This window comes from Cheilinus undulatus, linkage group 23 (genome assembly GCF_018320785.1).
Source record: "Cheilinus undulatus linkage group 23, ASM1832078v1, whole genome shotgun sequence".
Classification (NCBI taxonomy): domain Eukaryota; kingdom Metazoa; phylum Chordata; class Actinopteri; order Labriformes; family Labridae; genus Cheilinus; species Cheilinus undulatus.
Genome location: NC_054887.1, coordinates 29227860 through 29251282, shown reverse-complemented (window position 1 = coordinate 29251282; position 23423 = coordinate 29227860). Strand labels below are relative to the sequence as shown.

At 39.6% G+C, this 23423-nt stretch overlaps 1 protein-coding gene across 1 annotated transcript in view; it reads left to right on the top strand.

Annotated features, from left to right (window-relative positions):
• Positions 1-2660: 2660 nt before the first annotated feature.
• Positions 2661-23423, top strand: part of cped1 (cadherin-like and PC-esterase domain containing 1) — a 44868-nt gene continuing 24105 nt past the window's right edge. The window contains exons 1-3 of the mRNA XM_041780950.1: positions 2661-3346; positions 7444-7774; positions 21637-21811. Of these exons, the coding sequence (XP_041636884.1) occupies positions 7517-7774; positions 21637-21811 (433 nt within the window). The 5' untranslated portion in view covers positions 2661-3346; positions 7444-7516. The remainder of the gene's footprint in view (positions 3347-7443; positions 7775-21636; positions 21812-23423) is intronic.

The window sequence follows — 23423 nt, the reverse complement described above, 5'->3', positions numbered from 1 at the left end:
CTTCCTTATTTATTTTAATCAAACTCAATAAATCAGTCTTTACTTTTATAGCACCAATTCATAGCCAATGCTATCTCAAGACACTTCTACTAATAATGCTGATTTTCCCACGTAATACATTTGTCATGATCTCAACATGACACTAACATTATTAATCATGGGCAAACAGCAATGTTATCCTATGATAACACCTTATTTTGACATCTCAAGAAAACAACCACAAATGACTATCATGAGTGGAATAACCTACCAAGTCCACTCTAATGTTAATATCCAAATAAAGGACTTACAGATTATTTTCAAACTATTCTAAAATGACAAGTTGAAATTTTAAGGACAATTTGTAAATGCAAGCAAACTTTTGGCTCTTATTTCTGCTGGAATATTGAGGCTGATTTTGTAAAACCTTTGCAAGCTCTTGAACTTGTAGAGGCTTCCTTCAGCCACCAGAGGGCGCTACATTCATGCGAATCTCTACATGAACCCATATGTCAGAGTCATTTTCATGGTCACTGTAGAAAATTTCAGTCTTTCCATTTTCTGCCTTTAAATACACACTATATTTATCTGATAGATGCAAGAAATATTTAATGTTGTCTGCGTCCAAAAAATTAAAAATCATAATTAAGACAGCAAATATGGTCATTACAGGTGGTATTATATAGGTGTCTGACATGAGGAGAAAATGTGCTTCAATGATAATGAAGGCAAACATGATTTACCACAACAGCTGAAATTAATCATGAAGACCACAGATACAGTTGCATCTCAAAAAATTAAAGAACATGAAAAGGTCCTTTTTTGGTTCTGTGATTTAATTCAAGAAGTCAAACTTATATATATTCTACAGTCATCTCATACAAAGTGAAAAAAATCCTTTTGTATTAATGTTGATTTCACAAAAATCCCCTATCTCAAATTATTAGAATATCACAAAACACCAGCAGTTTAAAAAAGTATTTATAAACAGAGATGTTGGCCCTCTGGAAGATTCTGCTCATTCATACACTCAGCACTTGGTCTGAGTTCTTCTTAAAGAAATTACTGCATCCATGTGGCGGACAGTGGAGCCAATCAGTCCGTGGCACTGCTGGGGCGTTATGAAGTCCGGGTTGCTCTGATAGCAGCCTTCAGCTTGTCTGGATTGTTGAGTCTGGTGTCTCTCATCTTCCTCTTGACATTTCCCACTATTCTCTACAGGGTTCAGGTCAGACAGTCAGAAAACCAGCCTATGAGAACAGCCTGCCCTTTCAGCAGTGACCTTCTGTGGCTCACCCTGCATGTGGAGGTGTCAGTAAATGTCCTCTGGACAACTACTATGTGAGCAGTCTTCCCCATGATTGTGGTTGTGTTTCTAACCCAGAATGGAGGCTCAGGAAACCTTTACAAACTGGACTTCTCCACAGTATTCTAATATTTTGAGATAGTGGATTTTACATTTTTAAACTGTAAAATGTAATTTTCAAGATTAAAACAAAAAAGTCTTGAAATATTTTACTCGGTCTGAGATGAATATAAGTTTCCCTTTCTGAAGTAAATCACTGGGAAAATGACCTTTTACACAATATTTTATGTTTTACAATGCATCTGGTCAGCAAAAACAATTGAGGCACAGTTTTCTTTCTTTGAATTCTCAGATTAAAGACAGAATTATAAACTCAGAATTCTGACTTTTTTCTCAGGATTTTGATTTTAATCTCAAAATTCCTAATTTAATGTCAGAATTCTGACTTTTTTTCTCAGAATTATATATATATTTTTTGAGTTGTGACTTTAATATCAGAATTCCTGATTTAATCTCAGAATTCTGACTTTTTTCCTCAGAATTTTGACTGTAATCTCAGAGTTCCCAATTTAATCTCAGAATTCTGAATTTAATCTCAGAATTCCCAATTTAATCTCGGAATTCTGACTGTAATCTCAGAATTCCCAATTTAATCTCAGAATTCTGACTGTAATCTCAGAATTCCTAATTTAATCTCAGAATTATGACTGCAATTTTGGAATTCCTAATTTAATCTCAGAAATCTGACTTTAATCTCGGAATTCCTAATTTAATCTCAGAATTCTTTGTTTAATCTTGGAATTCTGACTGTAATCTCAGAAATATAACATTTTTCCTCAGAATTCTGTTTTTAATCTCAGAATTCTGACTTTCATCTCAGAACTTTTTCTCAGAATTAATTAAAAAGTTGTCCCTGAAAAACGTTGTTGTATGGCCCTGATGGTCTTCCGTACATCTGTACAGCAGAAGCCCGTCCTTATTTTGGCCCCTGCCCTCAAACATCCTGACTCCACCACTGACATTGATATGAACATGATGAGAGGTTGCCCTATCACTCCGCTATATTAAGCAAAGTCACAGCCAGCCTCAGTCAGCCCTGTCAGTTATGAGGCTGTTAATACTCACCTCCACCTGCATGACTAATAACATCAGTGATTATATTTAAATATAACAGAAGTGTCTACAGAACCAGTGATCTCTCCTGTCATAGGCCTGCCTCTCTCACCTTTAATAAATCTATCAAATCAGAGTATTTCTGGGGGATCGTCTGACTATTTTTACCTCAGGAATCACTGAGTGTTAAAACTGAACAAGAGGTCTCAAATATGTGAGCCACGAGGTTTCACTGAGTCCAACACACACCCTGTATATATATCCTGAGAGTGTGTTCCATAAATAACTCAGCCTTCAGTGTTTCAGTAGGGGGGAGGAGGAGGAGGAGGGTGAGGAGGTGCTGACCTCCTACAGAGCAGCAGCAGATTGTTCAGACCAAACTCCAGCTGAAGAAGAAACTTTTCATTTCTCACTCTGACTCTAGAAGAATCAAACCAGAGAAGAAGAAGAAGAAGGAGGAGGAGGAGAGTTTGGCTCCAGGTCGGCCTGTGGAGGACTGAGTGGAACTTTAATCTGGAGTCTTCTTTTCTTCTTCTGCTGTTTTAACTCAAACCAGATGTCCGTGAGTCTGACTCCTCCGCCGGCTCGGCTCTTGTTTTTCTCTCCGTCAGTCTTCACTCACTTCTTCAGCTCAGTTTAACCCCGAGGTCTGACCGCTGCTGCTGCTCTTTCTGACGGATTTTATCTCCGGATTCTTCTGACGGTCCCGTTATGTGAGGCTCATCCGCAAGCAGGTCGAAGGATCCCCGGACAGAGGATTTAACCCACCAGGTGGAGACTACATGGACACACTTGAAGGACGATCACGCATCTCTATTATTAAACAAACATGAAGTCAGCAAAGAGGTCAGAAGATGCAGAGAAGTTCGCTCTTCACGGTGCGTCCTGGCTCCAGTGAGGCTGCGCACAACGCGTCCGGCTGGAGGATCACAGCATACCCTAGATTAGGTTCGTATTAAACTCACTGAAAAGGTAACCAGGAAAGTTTGAAGCCCTCGGCAAACACCTAGCTTAAATGTTTAACACGATAAAGTGCGTTTTGAAGCACCTTTTTTGGATAAACTCCAGTTTGGTGCTGTTTCATTCACTCTTCCCCCTTATTTACATTCACATGATAGAAAAGTTCACTTAACTTTTACCTAGGGACGATTTTTGTAAGTTTTAGGCCACTGGCAAACACCTAACCTGTATCATTTGTTTGATTTAAGGGCATTTTGGAGGACTGTTTTAGGATAAACTATATTTTGGTGCTGTTTTAGTCACCCATGCCCCTTATATTTACATTTATACCGTATAAAAGTTCACTTAGCTTGTAACAAGGGACGTTTTTGTATTCTAGGCCCCTGGGAAACACATAACCCATACAAGTTGTTTAATATAAGGGCATTTTGAGGGGGAAAACTCCATTTTGGCAATGGTTTATTCACTCTTTCCCCATTATTTACATTCAAAATACACACCTTAATCCAGTGTTACTCAACCCTGCTCTAGAGCTGCAAGAGCCACAGTCTAAGTGGTGAAAATGGGTTAAAGTGGCAAAAAAATAAGTTGAAGTGAAATGGTCAATAAGCAGCAAAGTGGTAAAAATGGGGAGCAACAGTGGCAAAACTTGATTAAAAAATCAGTTCAGGTGGCAAAAATGAGGAAAAAAAATGGAAAAAAGGGGCATTCAATGGCAAAAGGCAGCTTAAATGTGCAAGAAGGGGCAAACAATGGCAACAAGGGGGAAAAAATAGAAAATAGCATTAAACAAGATGAACGAGGCAAAAACTGGTGAAAAATTGCTAACAAAAACAATTTACCGGTGGCAAAATTGGTCCAAATGGTAAAAATATGGCAAAAATGAGTGAAAAAGATTTCAATGGACAAAAGTGGCAAAAATGGTCAAAAACTGACATGAAATGGCAGAAAATTGGTGAAAATTGGCAAAAAAAAAATTGGGAGAAAAAGTGGCAAAATTGATTAACAGCTGAGTTGCAGGTGGCAAAAGGTTTAAAATGGGGGAAAAAGAGACCAAATTGGTCAAAATTGGCAAAAATGGGGAAAAAAAAGTGGCGTTCAATGGAAATAGGCAACTTAGATGCTTGAGAAGGGGCCGAACAGGGCCAAAAGGTTGAAAGAAAATCGCAAATAGCAAAAAGCAGGACAAATAAAGAAAAAAAGCAGGTGTAAAGGACCAAAAGGAGTTGAAACTTCAGGCTTAAAAACTGTAAAAATAGATTAAAAGTGGCAAGAAAAGGGGGAAAAATTGCAAACAAGGGCAATGGGAATATACAAACTAAAAATAAAGGTTGACAATTAAAGTCAACTGTACAAGAGTGGGAAACAAACTGATTAATGTTTCTTGCGATGTATAATTTCTGAGGTTAAAGTTGACCCTTTTTAAGCTTTTCTGGGGGAAAAATATTTCAAATAAAAGCATAAAAATGCCACAAATCATCACAAAAGAGCCACGTGCTGAGTTTCACTGCCTCAGTCAGCCAGAGTACTCTTAGTAGTAGCTTCATGCACAGCTATAATGACTTTAAGTTTAGGTCCCTCGGAGCACAACACCCCTGGCGTTTTCCTCCCTCTGCCTCATGGTAAACCCACCTATGCCGCCTCCTATCTCCTCTGCACTGACTAGCTTCTGCAGAATGTGCAGAGTCTGGCTAGCAAACATCTAGCTTAGGGATGTCACCCCAACTAAGGTCGTTATGAGGGTTTTTAGGGTTTAACTCTATTTTGATCATACTGTATCCACTCCTACCCTTTTATTTACATTTATAATACACATCTTAATCACCTAAAGTAAAGTGTACCTCATATTTGTGCACACCTATAGTGACTCTAAACTGATGCCCCATGGAGCAGCAGGCCCCAAGCATTTGCCTGCTTTTGCCTTGTTGAAGTTCATCCTGGTTCTTCTGCAGCTGATTGCTTCTGTAGGCTGTGCACAGAGACTGGGTGGGGAAACTTTAAGCATTAGGTTAATATAAAAGTTAACTGACCTTGTAACAAGAGATGGTTTAGGCCGCTGGCAAACACCTATCCTTTGTAATATATAATTCCCTCTTTAAAAGGACATTTGGAGCTTTTGAAGGACTTTCTTCAGTAAATAAACTCTATTTTGATGCTTTTTTATTCACTCTTGGCCCTTAAATAATATTCAAAATATGTGTCGTAATGATTCAAAGTACTTCCAGTAGTAGCTTACACCTCATATTTGAGCACACCTGTAGGGCTATAAGTTGAGGCCCCTTGGAGCACAGGGTCCCAGGCTTATGCCTACTTTTCCTTGTATTAGGGCTCCTTTGCAGCTGCTTGCTTCTGCAGGGTCTGGCTGGAGAAACTTAAAACATTAGGTTCATATGATATAATAATAGTATTTGTATTGTTTAGGCACCCGGTGAACACCTACCCTTTATAATTTGTTTGATTCAAGGATATTTTTAGAGGCTGTTTTTGGATCAACTTTATTTTGGTGCTATTTTATTTACCCCCTCTTTTACATTTAAATGCATGCCTTAGTCACTAAAAGTACTTCGAGTACTGGGTTTGTGGACCCCAGGAAGAGTATTCACTACTTACGTGGTGGCTAATGGGGATCCAAATAAATAAATGGTTGCTTGCAACTCACATTTAAAGGGATACTTCAACATTTTGGCAAACTCGCCCATTGCCATAATTCCTGTAGTCTTAGTAAAAGGTCCGTTACCTTTAGTTGTCGGTGCAAGCTGTTTAGATCGCTGCTGCCGAGTTCAGAGCTGCTGTGCCATCTCAATGTAAGCAGACGGTATTTCTGGCTTTCCCTCATCAAATACACAATCCAACAACTCCAAAACACTCCCGTGGACAAGTTGTGACCTGTACATTCACCACGTTGGTTCACTTGATATCAGGACATTTTGAGGTTTTTTAGGGTCTAATTTTTCATAAACTCTATGCTGAACAAGTTCTATCCACTCTGTTCCCTTTATTTTCATTTAAAGTACATGTCTTAATCACTAAACCTCATATTTGATGCACACCTATGATGACTATAATTTGAGGCCCCTGGCGTCTGCCTACCTCTGCCTTGTGTTATAAAACTGCCTATGCAGGCATCCTGGCTTTTCTGCAGCTGCTTGCTTCTGCAGGCTGTGCACAGAGCCTGGCTGTGAAATTTTTAAAAGTATGATATAAAAGTTCACCTAACTTCTAACAAGGGATGTTTTTTTTATATTTTCAAGGCCCCTTGCAAACACTTAACCTATATATTTTGCTTGATATAAGGACATTTTGTATTTTTGAGGTACTTGTATATACTCCTCCCCCCTTTATTGTATTTAAAATACAAGTCTTAATCACTAAAAGTTGGGTATACCTCATATGTGATGCACACCTATAGTGACTATAAATTGAGGCCCCTTGGAGCATGAGGCCTCTAGCATTTGCTAAACCTTTGCACTGTAATGTGAACCACCTATACAGGCATCCTGGTTCTTCTGCAGCTGCTTGCTTCTGCAGGCTGCTCAGAGACTGTCTGGGGGAGTTTTGAACATTAGGTTTGTTTGTTTTAAAAGCACATTGATTTTTTATCTAGGAGTGGTTTTAGTAATTTAAAGGCCCCAGGCAGTGACTAATGTGATGCTCTTCCCTATGTAGCTCAAAGAAATCATAGCAAGTGAACTAATGGCCTGTTTTGAATGGTTTTTATTCGGTTAACAAAGCATGAGATCTACGGATCATTCCCAAAACTGAATTATAGATACCTATATAATTACCAGTACTTGCTCCTCGCCTCATTTAAGGACTTAAAAACATCTTCTGGCCAGGTTAAACTTAAAAAATAAAATGTATTTGCTCACCATTAGTGCAGTATCCACTCTTACTCATTGCATGCCACTTAACACACAGTAATCCACCAATTAATTGCTCAATATCTCTACAGGGAGCTGACTGTTGTTATACATGGTTATTAAGAGGAACACTTGAACCTGGAGTCATTATTAAAGAGATGAAATATGTGATATTACAGACTGTTTATACTCATGAGTCTCAAGCTAAAAATTTAAACCCCACAGCTCTCACTGAGGTGATGAAGATGACAAGGAGTAAAGAGGAACCTCTCCAGAACATGAAGTGAACCTCTTCCTCATGTGGTGCCTCCTGCTGTCTCTCCTGCGGGGAGCCGGGATGCTGCTCCGCCGCAGGTCCTGCTCGGGGCCGCTGCTGCTCCTCGGGGTGGCCGTGTGTCTCTTCTACCAGACCCTGATGGTGGCCCGGAACAGGCTCCGCTCCACGCCGCAGCAGCCCGCGGAGGACGTCCAGAGCAGGAGGCCGACAGAGGAGGTGCTGATGGAGGAGACTCGGAGGCTCATCTCTACCCTGGAGACTCTGCAGAGAGACGCACAGGTGAGTTTAATGTTCAATGTTAGTATGACACCTCTATAACGTACAAGGTATGATATACTTAACTTACAGCATGATGGTGCAATGGTTAGCCCTGTTGCCAGCATAAAGGTTTCTGGTTCAAATCCCGATTGGGCAGGGGCCTTTTGTATGTGTTTGCATGTTCTTACCCTGAGTCTTCTGGCTTCCTCTCACAGTCCATAATCAAGCCCATCAGGTTAACTGGTGCCTCTAAATTGCCCGCAATTGTGAGTTTGGGCATAACTGGTTGTCTATGTTTATGTCATATCTGTGATTGACTTGTGATCAGTCCGGGGTGTCCCCCGTCTCTTGTCCAATGACAGCTGGTGTAAGATCTAGCCAATGAGCAAATAGTTGGCTATTTAGCTTTGTTACTGCAAACAACTGTATGGTAGAGACATGTGTGCTGCACAGGCCAGGAGAAAACTCCCAAAGGGGACATGTAAGTGTATTGTAACATAGAGTATATTATTCCATTATATCATCTTGCATCATATTGTAGCGTGTCATATCAGAGTGTGCTGTGTTGTACCATATTGTATTCTAAAATATTTATTATACCATACCATATTTTGGATTGAATCATATCTTATCATATTATATGTTATTGTGTAATACAGTGATTCCCTACCTTTTTTCCTAAGGGACCCCCTGTTTGCATCTCAGAAAAGCTAGGCCCCACCAGGGACCCACTTAGAAAAAGTACAGATAAATGTGTATTGTTTTCATTAACAAAATCCAAACATAACAGGTCTACAGACACTTGTTCTTAAAAAAAGATATATGTATAAACTATCCATTAATACACTGAAGTAATAGGGACACACTAGAATTTTTTTTGTGATTAATTAATTTACAAGAAAAACTGCAAGAAAAAACTAGAAATTTTAAACTTTGAAAGTCGTAAATATACGTCAACCAAAACTTTAGATTTCTGAGATTAAAACTGCTATCTCAGTTTGGTTTCTTGTATATTTTTTTACTTTAAAATGTTGTGAATATTTTATTTTAAAACCCTTTTTTTATTTTATGTCAAAATGTAATACTTTTTAGACTCTGATATTTCTGGGGGTTTTTTTCATGTAAATTAACGGCTTTTTAAACACTGAAATTCTGACTTTGTTTTCTTATAAACAGACTTTATAATCTTGTATAAAATTGTATTTTTCACCCAAAATTGTAACTTTTTTGCCCAAAATTGAATGAATCCTCTTCACTTTTCATCTTTTAGGGTGGTCTTAATACACATTACATTATGTTTCTTACCATGTTTCTTACCCCCCCACCCCAAAATCTTTGGCGTCCCCCCAGGGTTGCCCGGACCGCAGGTTGGGGACCACTGGTGTAAAACATTGTACCTTATCTTGTCATATCATATTAAATCATAATAAACATATTGTATAGTATTATATCATATTATATTGTCTATAACATCATACCTTACTGTATCATATCATTTCAACTTGTTTTGAATCGCATTATATCGTATTAAATCGTGTAATATTGTTATCATATCAAAATGCATTGTATTGTATCATACAGTATGGTATCCAGTCATGTCTTGCCACATAGTATCATATTATATTGTGTAATACCATATCTTATCATATTATATCATAGTGCATCGTATCATATTGTATCGTATCTTAACATACTGTATTGTAACCCAGTGGTTCAATGGCACACCTTAGATCAAGACAAATTTCGAGGCACACCAAATCCATATCTGTACCAAATTGTATAGCATTAATTCAGGTAGGTTGATCTCACACAAGTCCTTATCAGCACTCATGCTGCCATATTTAAACTGCTCTAACCGGGCTATGCTTTGCTGCTTCCTCTGCAAGCCACTTTTTACAACCTTCCTCCACCCCAGTTCCTCCTTCCCAGAGCAGCCACATATGAATAACAGCAACAAGTGCAAATTTACAACTTCTAATACAGAAAAACTATTTATGGCTGCAAATCATGTGTGTTTCTTGACAAAGTGGTCCTGACTGAGCTTAAAGGTCACATATATTCCCCCTTTAAGACAAGTTTATATTGGTCTCAGGGGTCCCCAAAACATGCCTGTGAAGTTTGTTGCTGAAAAAACACTCCAGTATTGGATTTGGTATGTCTAAAAACCCCTCCGTTTCAGCCCTGCATAGAACGAGCTGTTTCTGTGGCTTTAAATGTTACTGAGCTGTCTGACTCTGCCCTTCCCAGGAAATAGATCCTCCTTTCAGCTGGCAGCTGAGAGGAGGATCAGGAGAGGAGGGAGGAACTTTCTTTCAAGCGGGTAGAGCCAACCAGACCTGGGGGTGGGGCTAACTCCCCACATGACATCATGATGGGAAAATCTGAGAACAGCTTGTTTCAGCACGCATTTTATGAAAGGTAGTAGGCAGGGAATGGATTTTTCTGATTCTTGTTGGGATTATGGACAGACCAGGGGTCCACATAGTTTTGTTGGAAAAGCCTGAAAAGGTATATTTTGCATAATATGTGACCTTTAACTTATTGTATAGTTGCAGTAGTTATGTATGGTTGTACAAACTGCTACAGCACACCAAGACTTGGCTCAAGGCACACCAGTCTGCTGTCATATTAGATTTTATTTTATCGTTGTGTATCGAATTGAATTGTGGCATACTGTATCATATCAAATTGAATATTATTGAATCGTATTGTATAGTGTCATATCATGTGGTACACAAAACACAATATTGCCCATTGATATCACAGATTCCCCCCTGAAACATCTCTCTATTCTTTTCTCTCCCCTCTCTCCTCATGACAGTATCTCAATCTTTCTGTCCTCTGTTTGCCGTTCTATATCATTTGAAATGTTGGCACCAGGAGTGGTCGTGGCTGGTATGTGAGGGCATTAGGGGCTGTGTAATTTGGTGGGTAGTATAAGCATTGAAGGTTATAGTGTGTTTCACGCTGTAGTGGCCATGTGGTCGGTTGCAGGACTTCTTCATGATGATGTAGTGAGCGGTGAAAGCTAGCATGGAGGAGGGTGGCTTTGAGGCGCCAAAGCTCACAGTCAAGGTCTCATGGGACTAACTTGATGAAATACAAGTGAGAGGAGGTTCCCACTTGACAAGCCTGGTGATGTCCTGGTTCCTCCTGCCCATCAGTCTGTAAAGTCTACAAAGATTTTAACAGTTTATGGAGCACCTTTCCTTTATTCACGACCGTGCAGCCTTTACATTGACTGCCATATTTATGAATAGTGTCCTCCTCATCCCTGCTGGGTCAAGGCTCCTTCTGTCTCATTGTTGTGGTATTTTTAGGTTATGAGGGGATCAATGGCAGTGTGCAGCAGGTTTTATTTAACTGCAGGAGAACTGACAGCTGCGTGCACCAATCAGAGTCAGAGCTCCTGTCGGTATGTGTGTTTGGTATTTGAAGTGTGTTGGTGCTGCTGATCTAAATATTTGTGCCATTAATCAGCTGAGGATCCAGTGACGGATACACGCCCACAGACGCACTCAGACTCTGTCAGGTTGTTAATCTTGTCGGGTTATGTTGGTTAAACTGATCTGATCCTGGCTGGTTTGTGTGAACAGCAGTAAGACTGATAACAGCTGTTAAAGGAGCAGTCTGACACTTCATGAAAAGAAGTCTCTATTATTGTTGTTGACATATTTTTTAGAATGCTGCAATCCCTGGAGTTTAAAAGTACCAAAACACTCAAAGTACTTCGGATCTTCATACAAATATATAGATAGAGAGCACTGTCCACTGCAGTATAGAAAAATGATACAAGGCAAAGCAAACTCTCACATATATCAACATACATGTCAAAATGCAGAGGACCTAGTATAGAACCATGAGGCACACCAAATCCCCCACTATTATGGAGGTGGTAAGATTAGCAATATTTTGGGTGTTTTCAGAAATATGTCTTAAAGTTCAGCCTCTGTTATTTTAATGAAATATCTGTTGTAAAGTTTGGGACATCCTTTTGGTTATGCTTCCCATTTTGCACACTCTCAATGGATATTCCTTTGGCAGGAAGCCTAAATATCAAATGTGTTTTATTGTAACTGGTGATGGACCAGTGCATCGGTGGAATATCGGCATCAGCCAACGGTAGTCTTGTGAACGCTCATCAGCCCATCAGCAAAAGATGTGGAAAATTTTTCCTGCGTAGCGCACACATCTCTAGCTGACTATCCAGATTCGCGTTTGCAGCGTGCGGCATCTCTGATGTGGTTGAAATTAGCTGAAAAATAGTGGGAGACTTCTACCCTTGCGTACTCGCCTGTGCAGGCTGTGCAGATTCAGTCAGGAATGAAACCAAGCAGCAGGAAGCCTCAACCCGCTGGAATTATCAGCTACGGTTTACACAATGCAAAACCTCTTGGTACCACAACTCACACTCACCACATATTCTGTGGACTACGATCTCCCTGCAACTCTAACTGCACAGCTAAAGTTTGAAAACTTTATCAAACTTCTCTCTCCATGTGAACGGCTGACAAGAATAGTCAGCAAATCTGATTCATTGGCTGCTGACCTGATCTTCTTGGTAAGAGCCCTGAAATGACTTTTCTGTGCATGAAGACAGCTGCTGATCATGGTGTTAAAAGATACTTTTTTATTACAGGCCGTTAGCAAAAGATTCAAACAAACAGAGTCTGTTTTTCTTTCTTGCCATTGCAAACGTATAAAATCACAGTTCAAGGGCTTTTGGTGAGGATGTTAAAAGTGCAAGCGTAACTTGAGGCACAACTGATTGGCATGCACGCCATCGGAGACTGGTTCAGCCACCAGGCTGCTTCATATTCTGGATAAGAGGAGAAACAGACTGAGCTGCACAACAGTGTTCATTTTGGCAGTTATTTTTAATTTTAGTTTTAGTTTTAGTCTTTAACTGAAATGCATTTTAGTTTTTCTCACATTTTAGTCATTTCTGCCCTTTTCAGTTTTGGTCTAGTTTTAGTCGATGAAAACTCAAAACATTTTAGTCTCATTTTAGTCCATAAAAAGTCCTCACATTTTAGTCTTTACTTTTAGTCCAAGCATTATGCCTAAATCTGGTACCAAATCATGGTAGTGGGTTCTCTGCACTCTGCTAAACCTGGGGTCCCTGCTTTCTACTGCTGAGAGGCAGAATAGATACAGATATATTGTTTTTTGAGTGCTTTACTCACAGTGGAGAATGATCACAGATTTTGAATGTCCGACGACAACTAAATTACATTTTAGTCTAGTTTTGGTCATGTCGACGAAAACTAAACTTAGTTTTTGTCATTTTTAGTCATCATAGATCTGTTTTTGTTAGTTTTAGTCTAGTTTTTGTCACAGACAAAAGGGTTGTAGACGAACATTTTTAGTCATAGTTTTAGTCGAGGAAATTAACAACCAAGAAAATTACTGGACCCGACACACTTTAGGATTATTTGAACAAAATAACCAGTAGCAACAAACCTCAGATCAGGCACCCTCTCCTAAATGTTGGAGGGCTAAATCAGGCATAAACCTGCTGATAGCCCAAATTTGCACAATAGTTTTTTCTGATTAATAAAAAACAAACTAAGCCATTCTTGATGTCTAGGGCACCTGTTTTTATTTTTACAGTTTAAACAGATATCAATGCTGTTTTGTCTTAACTAAAATCATGTCAACATTTAAGTTAAGGTATTGCAACAACTTTAGATAGCTAGAACTTTGTATGACACCCATAAAATCTTCATTGTTGGCACCAAAAGTCTACATATTTATTTGCATGAAACAAATAAGTTCTTTAAAGCTGCAGCAGACTCTTACATTAATATTTTTGTTCATTTTAGACAATATGCAGGGTTTTTCACATTGTGAATTTTAAAAAGTATGAAATAAATAAATAAATTAGTCAATATTGAGTGTTAAGCACTCCTGTTTTGGTTGCTGTGATATTAAACAGCTATTGTTTGATTTTTACTAGAATCTTTTAAATGGTTAAAATCCTGATATCCTTAGTTATCATAAACAGAAACAGTGAGGATGATTTAACAGTAGCATATCGACAAAGTTTAGTTTTGAATGAGACATCAAAGAGTGAAAGCAGTTTACTGCTGCAGCTGTAAAAACACTCTTATCCAGTTTACACCGTGACCTCTCTCACCTGTGTGACCCTGTCACAGTCAGCTGATCCTGTCAGGAGGAGCTCATCCATTAGACACACACTGTGTAGCCTTCATAGTTTACCATGTGCTCCTTTCCCTTTTCTTCCTCTTCATGCATAGAGGAAGAAAGCATCAAGGGATTCAGCTGTGTCATTGTAAACAGGCAAGGCCAGACAGTATTCATGAAGCTGCAGGCTATTAAAGTGCTTTACAAGAGCACAAATAAGGATTCTATACATGCTTATATGCTCAATGCAAATAAAATGTACCCAAATAAGACACGTGCACCCAAGAAACTGAAGAAAAATACTGAAATGATATTTTGTGGAGTAATAAAAGGTGACAAATTTTGTTGAAGACCACATGAGTTAGCTATTAACTAGAACTAGAGTGGCTACATGGCAGCTGTGTTTCAGTCTGGACAAAGCATATGACCAGGATTTCACTAGCCACGCTCAGGCCTGATTACTGCCGCACCTAAGGATCAAGAAATCACTTAAATAGAACCGGTCTGACAAAGTGAAGTAGGCTATGACATCTCAAAAAGAAACACATCATAGCGCCATAGAAACAAAGTGATTTAAATCTATCAGTCTGGAAAAGGTTACAAAGACATTTCCAAGGATGTGGGTCTCCAGCAAACCACGGTGAGAGCCATTATCCACAAATGGAGAAAACTTTAAACAGCGGTGAACCTTCTCAGGAGTGGCCAGCCTACTAAAATGACTCCAAGACTGCATCGACGACTCATCAAGAAGGTCACAAAAGAACTCAGAACATCTAAATACCTGCAGGCCTCACCTGACTCAGTTAAGGTCAGAGTTCATGGTTCAACAATAAGAAAGATACTGGGCGATAATGGCATCATGGGAGAGTTCCAAGACCAAAACCACTGCTGAGAAAAAAGAACACAAAGGCTTGTCTCACATTTTACTAAAAACATCCTGACGATCCCCAAGACTTCTGAGAAAATATTCTGTGGATTGATGAAACAAATGTTGAACCTATTGTTACATCTGGAGTGAAACCAACACAACATTTCAGCAAAACAATATCACAACAACCAAGGGGGGAATAAAGGGGAGAGCTTTCTGGGGCCCAGCCAAACTGGGGGCTCTTGAAGGTCAGCAAAATCATGATCTACTGTAAAGTTTAGCTGTGATAACCATATTTAATTTTAACCTGAATAATAACAACACTTATCAAAGAAACAAAATATGAATTTTATTTGTTTATGCTGTAGTACAATATAGCCTTCATCAAAATGCAAGCCCCTTTACATAAAACAGAATTACTAAAAATGTGCATGCAAACAATGAAATAAATGATAAGGAAAGTAATTTCAGACTTCATAGCTAGACCATAATGTACACAAATGTCAAATAAGTAGTAGGAAATGAGACAACTTTTTGGAAAATAATTTAATAATTGTTAAAAGGGACAAGAAAATAAATGGGTAAAAAGTGGCATAAATGAATTAAGGTGCAAAATTGATGAAAAGTGGCAAAAATTGGATAGGGTGAAAAAAGACCAGGTAAAAATTGGTCAAAATAGGTAAAAAAAATGGCATTCATGGGTCAAAAGCGGCAAAAATGCCTCAAAAAAGGTTTAAAAAAATTATGGCATAAATAAAGTGCAAAAATTGGATACGGTGGCGACGGAAGTGGCCAAAATGGGCAAAAAATGGGCATTAAGCAGCAAAAAATGTGTAAGAAGTTGCAAAAAAGTAGCAAAAAGCAGAAAACATAGGCAGAAATGGTCTAAAATGGGCAAAAATGGAAAAAAGTTTCAGTAAGATGTTGGGGCATTTGGCTAAGTAGAAAAGGGGAAAAAAATAAAAATATGGGCAAAAAGGGGGCAAATAGCAGTAAAAAAAAAATGCCCACAATGGGTGACAAGGGAATAAAAGGTTTAAATTTCTCAAACTATTAGGCAAAAATAGGCAAAAATTGATGCAAAATGGCAAAAATGGTCACAAAATGGCAAAAGACAGCTTTAAGAGGCAAAAGTTGCAATAAGATGATGTAGCAATGAGTGAAAATTAGAAAAAGGCAAATGATGGATGGGAAAAGTGGTGAAACGGGTTAAAAGTTTGCATGAATAAAATGTTTTGACATCGATTGATATCATCAATAAATCCAACTGGAGAGGACTCATTCTCTCAGTTTGTCAGTGGCCCAGCCAATGGGACGGCCTGCTACCAGCAGTCAAACATGGTGGTGGTAGTGTGATGGTCTAGGGCTGCTGTGCTGCTTCAGGACCTGGACCACTTGCTGTACCTGCTGGACCCAAACATTCTGCTCTCTACCAGAAAATTTTGAAGAAGTCCAGCCATCAGTTTGTGAACTCAGCTTCAAGCACACTTGGGTTATACAGCAGGAGAATGATCCCAAACACAGCAGTCCACCACTGAAGGCTTTAACCAGTTATGTTTAGGGGGAAATACGTTTTTCACATAGGGTCATAGGTCCCATTTACAACTGTATTTTGCATTACTCAGTTTGACGATCTGAAACATTAAAATGTGAAAAATATGCCAAAAAATAAGAAATCAGGAGTTCGTTTTTAGCTCTCTGCTTGGTGCCAAATACCAAGGGTGCCCACTTTAATAGTCTAGCCAACTAATGACATACATCCTCCCTGAAACCAGAGTTAATCCTGAGGTTCCTAAAGAGAAGTGAACACTCTGAGGCGCGAGCTCCAGTCAGCGTGGACGCCAAACCGTGAATGTCGGTCAGGATGTTTGTGTGATTAAACCCACAGCTCACTGAATCCTCCTCTGTTTATGAAGTCACGTTAGCCAGATGTTAACTGAGGAGTGGGTTCAGTCGGGTCATGTGATCAGAGTCTGAGGAGGTCATGTGATGAAGATGATGATGATGATGATGACTCGCTCGGTCAGTCTGTGGTATGAGAGCTCATTAGTGTGCGTGTTTGTGGACACAGAGTTAAGCTTCACTGCACACACAACTACACAATAATACACACTTAAACTACAGTTTCAACAAGCTGAAGAAGGAGACAGTTTATTAATCCCCTGAGGGGAAATTTAGTGTTTTCACTCCATGTTATCAAATGTGCTACACATATACACAAAAAGAGGATCTGACAGTCATGTATTAATGAAGCGATGTCAGAGAGAGGAAGCTGCACACAGACAAGCATATACAGCATCTCCATGATTTCTGTTCCACATGGATTATTACTTTGGGCATTTCCACCACAGCTGCAGCCAACCCTGTGATATTACTATAACTGCACATCCATGCCACATTTAGGTATTTAAATTAATATTGTCAACATTTTACACAAATATAAGAAAAACAACCACATTCAAAGTGGAGGCGGCTGGGGTGGAGGAGGTGAAGATTTGTGCTATTTAGGAGGCTGGGGTGGGTAACATTAACAAAGGAGGAGGCTGGGGTGGAGGAGGGTTGTAAAAAGGGGCTTGGAGAGGGAGCAGCAAAGCATAGCCAGGTTAGAGCAGTTTAAATATGCCAGCATATAGCAGTGCTAGACTACCTGGCCTGCCTGAAATAACACTGTATGCTTGTTTTACTGTAACACATTTTTCAAAGGCAATTTTGTGTAGATATGGATTTGGTGTTCCTTGAAGTTTTGACTTGATCTTAGGTGTAAATCAAAAGGTTGCCAACCACTGATTCAGACAGTGTGCAGCTGTTTGTTTGCAGTCATTCCTCCTTTTCACATCAGCCTTACGAACCAGATGTATTATACTTAAGTTAAAGTGTTCTGTAGACTATTTTACGTTATGTTACGTATCAAAAACAACCTTAACTGACTTTCCTTTAAACACATTCCTGCTCTACAGTCCCACAGTCCTTCACTGTCTCTACTAATCACAGTGTTTTTCTTCCTTTGAATCCACAGACCTTTATTGTGAAAATATTGAGTCTGAATCTCTGATTGTTGAACTCTGAGAGGAAGAGAAGTCGGCTGATGGAGACACAATGTCTGCCAACTCCTTACACAACACACACGCTAGCTGAATACTAACACAAACACACACACACCAGCTAAAATCACTGAGTTTCTTCTTCTCTGTTCTCCTCCGCAGCATCGCAAACCATCCGTTTTTCTTCTTCTGTGGTTTTAAATAACTGACCACTGACCACTGAGCTTCATGTTTCTGCCTCAGTCAGCAAAACACCAAAGACTTTAAAGGTTCAGTTCACCTATTTAGAACACACACGCACTGTTTCTGTCAGTCTGCTCATAATTTCACCTTTGAACTTTTTATAACGAATACAATTTCTTTTAAGGTGCTCAAAACATCACAAATTAGATGACAAATCTGGAATTCTTTGTTCAATTTCCTATTCCCACTTTTGAACATCAAGATAAATCTCAACCAGGAGGATTCAGAGCGTTTTCCTCCAAGAAATGGAACACTTTAGATCTATTAGTTTTATCAATCTGCATTTGATCAACTTTACAAATTTTGAATAACTGCTGTTTTTCAAATAATGCTCTTAAAATCCTGCATTTAAGAGGTTTACAAAAATATTGATAAATGAACACAAAAATCTAACAATAACAGAAAGACTAAAGGGTTAGGGCTGTCTACAAAGACAAAAACATGGATAAACATTTGAAATGAAAAATGATATTATATTCAAAGAAATCAAAGAGGAGGTCCTGCTCTGTTGCGGATTCCAGAAACCAAAATTAAAAAAAAAAAACATTTACAGTTTTGCTGTTGGATTTTTACAATCCTAATTCCAAAAAAGTTGGGGCGCTAAAAATAGAACATAAACATCATCAGATGTTGAAACCGAGACATTTTGAAAAATATTAGCTCATTTTGAATTTGACAGCAGAAACATCTCTCAAAAATAGTTGGGACAGAGCCACTATTACCATTGTGTCCCATCCCCTTTTGTGAAGCCAGGTTGTTGTGCCTTTCCTGAAAGAAATGTTGCCTTCAACTTTGATTCATCTGACCACAGAACAGTTTTCCATTCTACCGCAGTCCATTTTAAATGAGCTTTATCCCTAAGAAGACGGCAGCACTTCTGGATTGCAGAAGATTGCACTTTGCATAATACAGCTTTAACTTACATTTGTGGATGACATGGTGAACCATGTTGACCGGCAATTATTTCTTGAAGTTTTCCTGAGCTCAGGCAGTGTTTCTAGGTCAGAATCATGCCTTTTTTAATGCGGTGTAACCTGAGGGCCTGATCTTGTCCCTTGCTCACAGAGATTTCTCCAGATTCTCTCAATCTTTTGATGAAATTATGGACTGTATATGGTTGTATATATAAAGTCTTTGCAATTTAACATTGAGGAAAATTTTCTGAAATTTTTCCACATTTTTAGACACAGATTTTCATAGATTGGTAAACCTTTGCCCATCTTTACTTCTGAGAGACTCTACCTCTCTAAGGGTGCTTTCACATTAGGGGCCTGGTCCCAGATCTAAGTGCACTTGAGCCCAAAGTCCGGTTCGTTTGGGTAGTGTGAATGCAAACGAACCGCACCCGGGCACTGGGCCCGGGCCCACTTGGGAAGGTGGTCTCGGGGGCGATTCAAGTGGACTCTGGCACGGTTTGGATGAGATGTGAATGCAACCGTGCTCGGATACGGGACAGAGCGTCGTATCAGCTTTATGACGTCATTGTATAAACTAAACTTCTTTCAACAGCGCGTCAATTTATTCACATTTTTCCTCAATAAAAAGAGGAAATCATCAGAATCCAGTCAATAAACGGTCTGTTGTGACTCACCTTAGGGATGAACACAAGTTGGAGTCAGTGAGAGGAGGTGCAAAGGCAATAAAAGTCTCCTGTCACCTTGAAAACCGCTGTATCTGCGCAGCGCGAGCCCATTTAATCCTCTGAGCTGTAGTAGATGTGCAGGTACGAAGAGCAAAGTTGCTGGCATCTTAAAAAGTGATGTTAATCATCCATGGCTGCAGGACAGACTTTTTGCTGGGTCAAAACAAAAACAGTCTTCGCTCAGGTCCTGACCTCAGTGGTTGCCATGGTAGCTTCTTCCTCTTTCTCCTCCTTTGTGGGGTTGTAAACTCAGCTACATGCATACCGCCACCTGCTGTTGCAGACTGAGTAGATACACAAGTGGGCCCGGGCACGGTTCGATATTGCTAGTGTGAAAGCAAGCTGGGGGGAGGGGGGAGGGGGAGGAATTGTGCCGTGGCGTGGTTCAGAACAACTGGGCCTAATGGGAAAGCGTCCTAAAATGCTCCTTTGATACCCAGTCATGTTGATAGCCTGGTGGCTATTAACCTAATTAGATGCAAGGTGCTCTTACAGCTGTTTTTCTCTAGTAACTTACTTTTCCAGCATTTTGTTGATCCATCCCTACTTTTTTGAGATGTGTTGCTGCCATCGAATTTAAAATGAGGCAATGTATTTTTTATGAAATGGTAAAATGTCTCAGTTTTTACATCCGGTATGTTATTTATGTTCTGTTGTGGAGAAAATATGGGTTCATGAGAATTTGTTGAATTCTGTTTTTATTTATATTTTACACAGCATCCAAACTTTTTTGGAATTGGGGTTGTAATGAGATATTTTTTTAATTATATTATGCATATTACAAGGCACACCATATCCATATTCATACAAAAAAGCCTACATAAAAGATGTTACAGTATCACTCAAAAAAAGATGGGTAACAACCAATTAAATTAATTTATTAAAGTCAAGTCAGCAGTTTGCAACTCAAGCTAACTTCATGCAATTTCTTACCCTGAGTTACATAAACTCAATTCAAGTGAGGCAATATTGAGACGGGTTTCTGCAATCTCTTTTAGAGCCTCTTGAGTATTTTGGTCTTCCACCACACCGAGACTTGCCTCTTGGCACACCATTTGGAAACCACTGATTTAGTCAATAGGGTGTGATATTGGACATGATCCATGACAACAAGAGACTTCCTGTTTACCTCCCCCAAAGCATCATGGAGCCATTTGTCAGAGAAAGATCATTTTATCAAACATAATTTACACAGAGAAAAAATGACAGCCTGTAAAAGTTCTAAAGATTTTATTTGAATTTACCAGCAGTGAGCAGATTGGAGTCTGTGTGGAGCCGCTGTCACTCAGTCCATCATGATTATATTTAGTCCCTGTTACCTGACACAGACACCCACATGAACTGACAGGCTGGTATTTGTACACTTGTGAGGGCCACCACTGACAGGAAAGGAGGGAGAAAACAATCTTAACATAAGCTTGTTTTGTATAAACCACCCAAAACCGGACTTTCATCCTCAGCTTTAGCATGGAGAGAGTCTTAAATGTTATCAGCTGGTATTTTATTTTTCCCCTGAATCTGAGTGAAGTTTGTTGGCTGACTGGACAAAAATGTGTTCATGTTTTTGGACAGAAACCTTCAGTTTGATTGATTCCAGCAGCAGCAGATAGCAAGAGTTTAAAAACACTGTGAGGAGCAGAGCGTCTGTTAACATTGAAGATCTCTGAAGTTAAATCTAAGATAGAGTCTACTCCTTTAAAAGACAGAGAAGAAGAGTTCACATGTGAAGATAACCCTAAAAACAGCTACAGCTACATAACTTTATCTGTTTTGACTTGTTAGCTCCTCATGCCTAGCATAGCCCAGGCTAGCAGTTTCCCTCTGTTTCCAGTGTTTGTGCTAAGCTAGGCTAAAAATCAACTGCTGAGTCTTAGTTCAGTTTATGGATCTGTTTGTTCAAATAACATAAGATGATCCTCTTTGCCAACCTCCTCCTCTCCAGGTCCAGATCCGGTCTGAGTCCCCCCCACATCGGCGCCGGGTTGTGGTTCTGACAGGCCGTCGCTCAGCGTCTGACACGGAGGTCCAGCTGTACCAACGGGTCCTCCAGCAGCTCCACTACCAGGCTGAGATGTCACGCTACGCTGAGACGAGCAGCTCGCTACGACTGAACACAGGTGAGGATATACTGATTCACCTGAAGGGGGCGCTGTAGCAGTACACTTGTGCTTAAAGCACAGTTGAAAACTGTTCAACTTTTGGAACAGCTTCTGCCACTTCTCCCTCACTCACCAATCTAAATCAGGCAGGGGTGGGACTTCTGACAGTAACAGAAGAGATACCAAGGGCCCCTCACTACTGTGGGCCCAGGTAATCGGTACCCTTTTTCCCCCTGTGCTATGCCCATGGAAATACCAATCTGACTCTGCTTTCTTCATCTTTATTTCGAGGGTAGTTTACAGGTCTGCAGCTGCTGCCTCTGTCAGGACAAGATTTCCTTCAATAAAGGAAAGCAAGATTTTTTTTTGTCTCATCATAGCATCAGTAAGTGTTGGAGAGAAGCGCTCTGGAAATGCTATCAGTGCAACAAAAGCTGGCTATGGCCACACAGCCTTATAGTGATAATGCTGAACAAAGTTATACAGACCTGAAAACAAACCTCACCACCTGAAATGTCACCTGTAGTTGGTGCTCAAGGTTTAAAAACATTTTAGCTGCAGCTCTCTGTTGGTAGAAGCTCCGGTTAAGCCAGCAGGGTTTGTGTTCAGCTAGCATAGTTTATGGCTAACCAGCTCTTGCACTCCCACATTCTAGTGATATCATGACATTGTGAGTCAAATTGCTCTGAAAGCCTGAAGTTCACTAGATATTACATTTGTTGGCACTTATAGGACTTCTCTGTGTGGCATTTAAGCTCAAAGAAATAAAGTAATGTGAACATTTCCATATAGAAAGCCAGGAAGAACAAGTTATCTTTTAGTGTCTGTGTTTCTGTTGCCCAGCAACAGTTTTCCCATATGGTTACCACTTAAACGCCAAGCCCTTCCTGTAAACAACATGACTTCATGACTTTATGGGAGCCATTTGAGGCTGCACTTTTCCTCTGGGCATGCTGGGAACACTGTGCAAACCAGAGGCCATTTAAAGTCATATAGGAACATTCCCTCACTTTAGCACAACTTCTGTCCACGTCTTTGACATTTATTGTTCTTAATTTAAAGATCCCACTCAAAGCTTGATTGTACTCCCTATAATAAAAATAAAGTTTATGATACATTGTGAAACCATTATCAGACATCAGAAACATTCACACAAGAATCAGATCATTGAGACTGCAGCATATAAACATGTAAACAGACGCCTGATTCACTCTCTTTAAACTCTTACTCTAATGACCTAAGGCCCGTGTGTGTTTTTGTAAGAGTGTTGGGTGGAGACTTCCTGTTGGACCAACAGAGCAGCTGCAGAACAAACTGGACAATGTTTTAAATTTTCAGTGACTCTAATAGCAGACACAGACTTTAGAATACACTCACCCAAAGTTTTAGCTAATTTATGCTGCTGAATCACCAGTACAGATTAGCTGAAATTTTCAAATGCTGATACCAATAATTCCCCATTGAAGCTGTCCTTACTCATATTACTATGCCTCCCAGTGAAAATTAGAATAAGACACATTCTACTTTAAATAACATGTAGATATAATATTAGTAGGGCTTGGCAATTAATCGCAAATTAGATTAAATAACAATATGGCCTGCTGCAATGTTCAAATCACAGATAGTGCAA